At 49.3% G+C, this 10256-nt stretch overlaps 1 protein-coding gene across 1 annotated transcript in view; it reads left to right on the top strand.

The window, feature by feature from the left end:
* SHANK3 (SH3 and multiple ankyrin repeat domains 3) overlaps nucleotides 1–10256 on the top strand; it is a 341151-nt gene that overhangs the window by 132412 nt on the left and 198483 nt on the right. The window contains exon 13 of the mRNA XM_026071167.1: nucleotides 9–114. Coding sequence (XP_025926952.1) covers nucleotides 9–114 — 106 coding nt within the window. The remainder of the gene's footprint in view (nucleotides 1–8; nucleotides 115–10256) is intronic.

Raw genomic sequence — 10256 nt, 5'->3', positions numbered from 1 at the left:
GGCCCAAGCGGAAGCTGTACAGCGCCGTGCCCGGCCGCAAGTTCATCGTGGTGAAGAGCTACGCGCCGCAGGGCGAGGGCGAGATCCAGCTCAACCGCGGCGAAGCCGTCAAGGGTGAGTGCGCCGCGCCGCGCTCGCTGCGCCGGGGGCCCGGCCGGCCCCGGGTCCGGCCCTGGGTCCAGCCCTGGGGCTGCGGGTCCCGGCCGGGGAGTGGGGCCGGGGGTCCCTGGCTGGCCCTGGGTCCAGCCCTGGGGCCGGGGGTCTCAGCCAGGTCCCGGGGAGTCGGGCCGGGGGTCCCCGGCTAGCCCTGGGTCCGGCCCTTGGGCTCGGGGTCCCAGCTGGGTCCTGGGGAGTGGGGCCAGGGGTCCCCAGTCAGCGCCAGGCCCAGCCCTGGGTCCGACCCTGGGGCCGGGGGTCTCAGCCAGGTCCCAGGGAGTCGGGCCGGGGGTCCCCGGTCAGCCCCGGGTCCAGCCCTGGTTCCAGCCCTGGGGCCGGGGGTCCTGGCCGGGCCTGGGGAGTGGGGCCGGGGGTCCCCAGCTGGCCCCGGGTTCAGCCCTGGGTCCAGCCCTGGGGCTGGGGGTCCCGGCCGGGTCTGGGGAGTGGGGCCGGGGGTCCCGGCTGGGTCCTGGGGAGTGGGGCTGGGGGTCCCCGGTCAGGCCTGGGTCCAGCCCTGGGTCCAGCCCTGGGGCTGGGGGTCCTGGCCAGGTCCCAGGGAGTCAGGCTGGGGGTCTCCGGTCGGCCCTGGTTTGGCCCTGAGGCCGCGGGATCCCTGGTCAGCCCTGGGTCCAGCCCTGGGTCCAGCTCTGGGGCTGGGGGTCCCGGCCAGGTCTCAGGGAGTGGGGCCGGGGGTTCCCTGTCTGCCCCATGCCTAGCCCTGGGTCCAGCTCTGGGGCTGGGGGGTCCCTGGTTGGCCCCAGGTCCGGCCCTGGGGCTGGGGGTCCCGGCTGGGCCCTGGGGAGTGGGGCTAGCGGTCCCCGGTCGGCCCTGGGTTTGGCCCTGGGGCTGGGGGTCCTAAGGAGTGGGGCCGGGGTTCCCCGGTCATCCCCAGTTTGGCCCTGAGGCCGCAGGGTCCCCAGTCGGCCCCAGGTCCAGCCCTGGGGCCGTGGGCTCCCCGTTGAGGCCCCAGAGGGTGCAGGACCCCAGGCCTGGGGCTGCGGGGCTTAAACCTCCGCTCTGTCCCAAGGCCCGGGGGGCTCTTGGTCGTGCTGGGGGGCTGCAGCACCCTGGTGCGACCGGGGAGTCCTTGGTCGGGCCACTGGGTCCCGGGTCTTCGGCCCAGCCCTGGGGCTCCCTGCCCAGCTGGGACCCCCCCGGAGAAGTCGGTGCCCCTGTGACTGCCTCTCTGCTCCTCCGCTGAAATGCTTCCTCCCCCGGCTGGGGCCGGTTTTACGCCCGGGGCGTCCACTCGGCGTCGTGCCGGGCTGTGGGGCCGTCTACGAGTGCTGGCGGAGGGGTAGAGTGTCTCCCAGCTTTGTAGCCCACAACTTTCTGGGCACAGGTGGCGTGAGCAGAGAGCGGCGAACATGAAACGGGTGAGAAACGCTTCCTAAACAAAACTCCTTACCACACACACCATGGAGCCACAAGTCATGCAGAACTCGCGGGGAGATTAGAGACTCGGAGGGATAATGGGATTGCCCATTATTTTGGGAAGGCTTCTTGAAAGACATGCAAACCCCTGTGGTAGGACATAAGTCAGCTTCCAGCAGGCAGGAATAAGAAAAGACTTCCTCTGCAAGCAGGCTAATTCCATAGTTTTTCACAGAAAGTTTTAGGGTCTTCTTTTCATCTTTCTGCCTCCACTTTTTTGCTGGTGTCTCTTATAGTACAGGCCGGAAGAATCACTAATCTGACTAGTTACGTTAGCTGTAATGTGAATCTGAGTTTGGGAATGGGAAATAGTTCTTGCTGTTCCATGCTCTTTATCATACCAAAACCCCCAGCTTTGGAGCTGACAATCTGAGCAGACTTTCCTGCTGCCCCACCAATATGGTTTTTTTACCTTGAGTGGAGGAGGTAGACATGGAGCGTCTGTGCCTTGGCTGTTGTGCCAGACAGTAAGGCTTCGTGCGGCAGAGTTGTTGGAGTTTACTGTTGTTTGGTTTGTGAAGCTACTCGTGTGGTGGTCATGGGATTAAGCTGTTTGTTTCCAGGAGGCTGAAAGGAGTCACCAGATGGACAGGACTTTGGGGTCAAAGTGCTTTTCCCATCTTTTCTTTTGCCCTCACCCACTATTCAGTGTTTTAGTTATACAATTCTTTATCTCCGAATGCCCTTACATTAGGTAGGTAGTCTGTATTCCAGTCCTTTCTAATTGCACCAGAATCTTTAATTCCTGTGTTCACCTGTAACTGTTTCCGTATCTTCTTCATGTGGTCTCCGAAGAGAAAGCCACTTGTGGAAGTGCTGTGGTGAGGAAGAAAAGGCTGTGATCCCTCTGAGCTGGAGGCGTTCTCGGCTTGCTTTCTTAATGTGTAACTGAGAAGGCTTAATAAGAGTTAAAAAAGAAAATCACTTTAGTGACTTACTTATGAAAGATCTTGAGGCAGCATAGATGGCAGCTCTTAGTTATTTACTGCTTTTGTGGTGCTTATTTATTTTTGTGAGAATAGGAATATTGACAGTTATTAGATAGGATGCCCTGGCTCTGCAGACGGGTAAAGTGATAGGGATAAATGGAAACTAACAGAATGAACAGAACTGCTGTGGCTGGTGCTTTGTCATGTTTGGTGAACTTCTGACTCCTTTTGGAAATAGGGGATGGTTTTTTCGGTTGGTGGAAATGATTCTCTTGCACCTGATTTGCAGGAAGTAGAAGCTGGTAGAAATCAAGATTCCTGACTGAGTTGATACTGTGGTTCTGCTTGAAGCAACAAGGATGCCAGGATGTCCGCAAACAGGCAGTAGTCATGAGAGGCACCGGGAAAGTGCAATTCAGGATAATGCCTTTCCAAGAAGAAGGTGGTCAGCTGTTTTATCAGGCGGCGGGAATTCAGATCGGGGTCCTGAAAAGGATGTACTGTGTACCAGCAAGGTAGGGACTAACTGATCCGTCTAGGAATTTGAGTGCTGGGGTGCTGGGAGAAGGTTCTGGAGGGCAATTGGAGGAAGTGTTTAAGTGTGTTGGGTAGGAGAAGAAGAGCGGTTCGGAGAAGGATGGGGAGTGTTGTCAAAGAACCAGGACGATTGTGAGAGACAGTTATCTGATGAGAAAGAAGCTGTGTTTGGTGAGATGTGCAAGGGTGAGAGCCCTGAGTGGAGGGAGCTCTTTGAGAGTGCGATGCTGCGGGACGAAAATGCCCAAACGTGCAAGTCTGAGTGAAGGAGCTGTCCGAAGGCGCGTGTGCTGCGTGGAGGGGGCTCTTCAGGGAGGGCAGTGCTGAGCGAGGGGCGGCTGGGGACACGAGAGTGCTGGCTTGGAAGCTGTCATAGGACCTGTGTCTTTTCTTACCCTGCGTTAGTGAGGAGACTTGACAACCGTCAGTTTGAAGTGAGGAAGTTCAGTGATTTCATGTGTCGTATGGCTAGAGCTGCAAGGAATTAGCATCAAAGAGGAAGAGAAGGGCAAAATATCCGACAGTTTTTATTCTGAGAATTGCAGAGATGCTGGAGGAAAGTTCACGGTGGAGTAACGTGAGTACCTCTGTCTTGTGTGAGCCGTATGACGGTTTCTAAATTTCCCTGTTTGAGGCATGACTCTCTTACAAAGGAAATGCTGCTGGTGGCTGTCCTGTCTTGAGAGAAAACTGAGGATCCTGGAACATTCACCCAGGGTTACGTTCAGAGGTCACGTTCCTTATTAAAAGCAAATGGATTCCTGCAAAGTTTCTGCTGAAAGTTGATGCTAAGCAAGGGTCTTATGTGCTAGATTTGATGGCGCAAGAGGTCTCATTGGATCTTGCATTGTGTAATGGATTTCCTCAGGGGCTTCCAGTAGGGGGTAAAGGGCAGTTTGGTTTCAAGAGGTTTTGAGAGTTAGGGTATATATCCTGACTGTGTACTGTAACTATGCTGGTAGCTATTGGATGACAAAAGACGATAATCAATATAGATATGCCATTTGTAAGATAGCTAGAGAATGCAAGCAGAGGAGACTCTGTCCTTGATCGGCTTGTTACTGATAATGAGAAATGAAATGAGATGTGAGAGCCCCAAGCAAAGGGAGAACCAGTAGTCACCAGCACTGAAATTTAGCATCACAAGGTCACAGGGAGAAACAGTTCACAGACGGGGCAGAACAAGGGTATTCAATCTCCAGCCTAGAAACTAGGGAAAATTTAGGAACATTATGAACCTGTTGGTTTTGGCATCTCATTTCTTTATACTTTTTGATTAGAAGGGGTTATTCTTGAGAAATTGTTGCTGTATGCTTCTAACAGTAAGTTTTTCTCTGTGGTATGGACATTTGCTCCTGGAGTATCTAAGCTAACACTCTGTGAAATAAATGGCAATTCAAAGTTCTGTTGGTTGTGCGTTATGGCTCTGTTGAATTATTATTGTGGTGGTAGTTCCTAGTTGTGCTTGAGGTTTTTTAGATAGAGAGGATTAGTTTAGTTGTGAATGAAGTTGTTGCACAGTGAAGATGATTTTGTTATGAAGGTTATGCAGTTTTTCTCTGATGGTCAGCCAGCAGGTTTCTTCTGGCCTTTCTTTATTCAGCCAGAACGTTGAGGAGAGGTTGCTCATGCACGTTTCATTCTGGGCTGTAGGATCTGCGCTACCCTGCAGGAAGGCAGCTGTTCTGGCATTTAGATGCAAGCGGTTAGAGAATGAACCATTAATAACTTGGAAGATTAAGCCAAAGCTTTAAACTGCTCCCTTAAACAACTTGTGTCCATGGTGATCCACATCAGAGGGGTGACAAGCAGCTGCTTCTGTACCAGACTGCTGCTTCTGCGTTTTTCTTGCTCTTGGTGTTGGATGAACATAGATGGAGAAGGGATCTTGTGGGGCGGTGAGCCGAGTCCTTGGCCCTATGGCTTTACTATGCAATTGCTCATAAACTGCTCATGTTCCACCTTTAAAACTACTGAAGTTTTCCTCCTGCTATTTTGGTTGGGAGGCTGCTCTAGAACCTTCCAGGTTTCATACTTCAGTCTCTTCTAATTTCTGGAATAAAAGCATTCGTGGCCATTTTAGAGCCATTTGGTGTGCTCCAGACAACAAACTGCTGTAATCCAGCCGTCAAAGGCACTAAGACCAAGTCCTTTTCTGGAAAAAGGAGGCTGATTTTTTTTTTTTTTCTTTTCTTAGCAGATGGAATGACTTTTAGTCATGAGGATTACTGGCTTACCCTAGTTTAGTGAGCAACCGAATAGGACTCCCAGGGTTTGTGTGTGGCCTCGGTGGCGTGTGAAAGCAGTATCCCACCTCGCTCTGCAGAGCGTTTCCTTGTGCTGGTTGCGTCTCCAGCCCGAGCCATCCCTCCGTCCTGTCAGCGCTCTGACTCGCGGCGTGTTCTTCGCAGAAGCAAAGCTGCGTGTCGTTGAGACCTTCTTGCCGTCCGAGCTCGGAGCGCTTCGCTGCGCTGCCTGGTGGTAGCCCTTGGACGTTGACCATCCTTGCTTTCTGTCTGAGGAACCGTTTACTGTCCTGCGGACTGAAATGCGTTTAGAAACTAGGCCTTTGAGTTTAACGCTGGAAAACTGTTGAGAATTGGACTAGGAAAATGGATGAATGCTCTTCAGGACCTTTCCGGCTCTAAGTGCTGTGGAGATAACGGGGCACCAGTGTGGATCCCGTCAGGCCTTTGGAGAGCAGCGGTAGTTATCTTTCAACTTTTGCTCTGCGCGCTGGAGAGGAACGACTGCAGCCACTGCAGCACCGAGCTCTCCCCAACCTCTGCCTTACCTTCCAGCGCGTCTCCTGCGCCGTGGCTCTGCTACGGTTGTGGCAATCTCGAACGCACCTTGTGGTAGGAGCAGAGCGATGATACCTTGCTTTGGAGCCGAGTATGAGACCTCCTGAACGGGGGCTGAGGGACTGTTGTGTTGTGGAAGCTTGGAGGCTTCTGCTCCTGTGCTGTTTGGCCAGTGGTCAGTGTTTGGAAATAAAAAGATTTCTCAGGAATAAGGAGGGCTTCTTGAGACCGAGATAAATTATTCCCTTTTGTGGTTGATAGAAATTTTGAAAAATGAGTCATGCAGGAGAAAAGAAAGTAAGAATTGCATGTAAAAGATGAAATAAAATGAATTAAACAAGAAAATATCTTAAGAGTGAGATTTGAAGGGGGGGAAAAAAAAAGTTGAAGAAGTAGGAATTTTATTGCTTATGATATGTAAAACTAGCGGCCAAGCCTGCAGTGACTAGGTGACGGAGTGTAATCCCGTTCTCTCTCAGGGCAGCGGGACGTACGGGCAACACTTTTCCACCGTAAACTTGTGTAATCACTCTGAGAGGCACAGGATGCTGCTCAGATCTATGTGGAAGCTTGTCTCCGTCAGCTGACGCCGGGGCTCCTGGAAAGGGTGCTGGCACGCGCCAACCTGCAGGAGAACCAGCCCTCGGGAGGGCCTGCTGGTCCTTGTCTGACCCAAAGCAGGACGGCCTGTGGGCCCTGTTTTTAGGTTGTTCTTTTAAGGCAGTTGGACATAAACAATTGTCGTTTCCGTTTTCTTCTGTTTATGCTTCCTATTAACTTTCAAGCCGCTTAAACAGTTTCAACCAAACTCATCAAATGTGCGGAGGTTTCAAGGCCAGGTTCCTACAATAGGTCGGGGTCATCACTGGGGACTGTCTGCCACCCCCCGCTTTCTTCTTTTTTTTTCTTTTTTCTTTTTTTTTTCTTTTTTCCTCCTCACCTGTGGATAAAAGCGAGTGTGGGAAGCGTGGGGCTGTGAAGCGCTTACCGTGGTGTCGGGTGCGACTGGCCGCCGAGCACACGCAACCTGTTCTGCGGCCAGACGAGAGCGAGGGCAGAGCTGGGAGTACTGCGGTGGCGAGAGGTGCTGGGGCTGCATGGGAAGCAGATGGTGTTGCATCGGGGAGAACCGCTGCGGGCAGCTGCCATCGCATGGGGAGCCGTGAATATAGTGCCGAAGGGTTTTATAGGAAATGGTTTTGCGGCTCAACTACGGGCTGCAAAGTCATAAAACTCTGTTATATCTTGCCTAGCATAACACTGGCTGCTCTTGTTTCCTATATAAATATCTGACCTCTTTCTGATCCCTGCTGTGCTTTTTATGCCGGTTGTGTCATAAGACAGGCTAATAATACCTGATGTAGAAAACTACGCAGTTTTATTGGTTTATAAATACGTTACTCTTCAGTTTAGTTAAGTATTCTCTTGTTCAGATGTTCCCTGGAAGTTCTGTTTTTTTGAGAGCCCACTCACCATTTTGTATGCCTGTTTTGCGTCTGCTTGAATACAGATTGCTTTGCAATTAGTGTGCCCCATCCTTTTAATCTTTTCCTGCAGTTAATTTTTTATGCCTCTGATCAACTGCGTTGCTCTTCTCTGAACCACTTGGGTTTCTGGCGATTGCAATCTTAGGTGGTAACCTGATGGATCTTGCATTGCTACAGTTAAATGATTTAAAGTAAGGAGAACATAGAATTTACATTCACTGTTTTACCCTTCTAAGAACATCAACCTTCCAGAGTTCAGGAATATCAAATTAAGGCTTTTTTTTTTTTTTTTTAGCTTTACGCTATGAATCATGCCTGCCTTTCCTCTTGTTTTTACGTGTTCATTCACTGGTTGCATGGATTGAGCATGCTATCAACATTTAAGGTACAAGTAAAGATGATTGTGCTTTATCTTTGGCGTTTCTCCAGAATTTTACATCTTGGATTGTAGTTTATGCAATTGCTCCAGTTGTTCCAATATCATCCTATATCTGTGTCCTCCCATTTATTGCAGAGGGGGGGCTGGTTAACTGGAGTACGCTGGGAAGTCACAGCGTCGACTGCCCAGAGCCCCTGTTAGGAAGTGGTGTTGCTCCCTTACAGGCAACGCGGTTGTGCTGGTTTTCTCTGCGAGAGCAGGAGGCTGGTTTTGGGCAGCTAGCATTGATTTGGGCCCTGATACCTGCAGTATTACTTGCTAGTTTTTTGGTGTTTGGAACAGATCTAGACTACGGGGAGAAATGTGCTTTTTGGAGGGAAGTGGTATTTAATAAGCAGTCTGTTCTGCTCAGAGCTGGCTGCAGGTTTGGAATGATTTTGAGTTATTCCCACCACAGCAGTACAATCTAGAAACAAACATTTAAAAAAGCATGGGTAGGAGTGTGAGGGGGTTTCAGCTCCGAGGACCTGGCCTTCCTGATAAATGCAGGCGATAAGAAATATGCTTGTTACTTGCTGCTACCTGGATGGATTCCAGCAAACAGGGATATATCCAGATGTTTGTGCTCTGAGCATTGGCAACAAATGACAAGCAAATCCCATCAGCCGGGGAGGCACGTCGAGCAGCGAGAAGGAGAGGGAGGCAGCTTCTTAGATTTCTGTGAGATTTCCTAAATGCTGTTTATGGTCTAATATCAATTAAGAAAAAAGGCTGGGGGGGAGGATCTAACAAGCACAGTGCAATGGGAAGAAGTGTCAAAATCTACTTCAGTGCAAAGAAGAAATGGCAATTCCCCGAGGACATGCAGAACAAGTAATCCCTCTACGGTTATTAAAGCTGCCACCAGTTGGCATTATAAACTCTATTTTTAGTATTCCTAAACTATGGCTAGAAAAATTGGTCTGGCCTAAAATTTTCTCACTCTGTTTAAACTTTAATTTTTGCCACAGATCAGGCTGCACACATTCAAGCTTTTTCAGTGTGATCTGAAGAAATAAGTGTGTTTCCTGCTAAAGGAAATACTTCTGTGTATTGTGGTAATACCTTGGGATTCAGAACATGACGTGCTTTGGGAGGGCACAGAACTGATGCTAGAAAAGGCAATACCAACCCACCCCTGCATGAAATAAGTAATATACACATAGAAAAATAGATAAACTCTGCATCCTGGTATCAGGAGTTAAGCTCCAGAGTTGTCGTATTTGAAGACGGTGTGGGATATCAACGTCTGTATCACTGCTGACGGCTCTTTAGTTGTTTGGATCAGACTCTAGTGGTTGTTTTTTGCATGTAGAAGATAGTGTCTTGGTAGATGCTTAAGCTGAGTTTTTATGATCATTAGCAACAAAAGTTATCAAAATTGATCCTGCTTTCCCTTTTCCAGCAATATTTCTGTGCATGAGTATATTACCGAGTGTCTCCATATCTACCTCAGGACCGTAAGGGAACTAGAATTGCTGGTGAAGCTTTTCCTTGTACTGGGGTCAGGAAAATCTCTGCTCCTTCCTGTTTTGTCTACTGGGAAGGTCATTTTGAAAGAGATGGGAAGAAGCCAAGATGCGGCTGGTTGCTGTAGCCCGGTATCAGAATTATACAACCTCTTGGGATTGCTCTCGGTCATAAGTCCTGCTTCCTTCTCTGATAAATTTCTTTACCTGAGGTTAGAGCAGGATTTTTCCACTGAGATATTAAGTTTTGCAGTTCAACAGCGTGGCTTTTGGCTTGTTGGGACTACTAAATTGAAGATGTTCTGTCGAGGCCAAATAATCAATTTGGAAATCAAGGTGTTGTTGACTAGAAATTCTCTGCTTAACAATTTGGAGGGGAAAACTGTCCCTAAATTCTTCCTTCATATTGAGAATGTCAGACAGAAGAACAGAATTTAGGGAACTTCGTTTCTCTGCTGCATGTGGGGGACACAAAACTGGCCTGAACTGTTGTAGTCCACTTGCCCCAACTTTACTTTCTGTTCAGATACAAGGGTGAAGAGATTTTGCTCATTGATGATAAACAAATCTCAAACTTTTTTGTACTTTTTTTTTTTTCCTTCAACATAAATTCCTCTTTCAGGGAGTTCTAATCTTTCATCAGAACTTACATGAACTTTTCAGATATTTTCAGTACCAGCTTTCTACAAAGATGCTGTTCATTACAGACGTAACACCATACTGATGAGAGAACTAGATACTGAAAGAGGATAACCGTATCACATACAGAGTTTGTATTGATGGAAATCGCACAATTATACAGTCTGTCCTATTGTGCCTGTTTCCCACCCAGGTCTCAGCTCTGCTGCCTTTGTGCGTTTACACTGAAACTTTAAAGTGCCCTTAAAAACCTGTGGGTCGAGATGATTCTTTTCTGCTGTGTCCCGAATTTTACTCTTTTTCTCGACCTGCTTTTTTTGTAATGGAATTTCTTCTCTCCTTTTATTAAAAGAGAATGGCACTAAGCATTTCCTGCGTCAACA

Source organism: Apteryx rowi, unplaced genomic scaffold (assembly GCF_003343035.1).
Source record: "Apteryx rowi isolate R43461 unplaced genomic scaffold, aptRow1 scaffold_322, whole genome shotgun sequence".
NCBI classification, from domain to species: Eukaryota; Metazoa; Chordata; class Aves; order Apterygiformes; family Apterygidae; genus Apteryx; species Apteryx rowi.
This window is presented reverse-complemented; position numbering and strand designations above follow the sequence as displayed.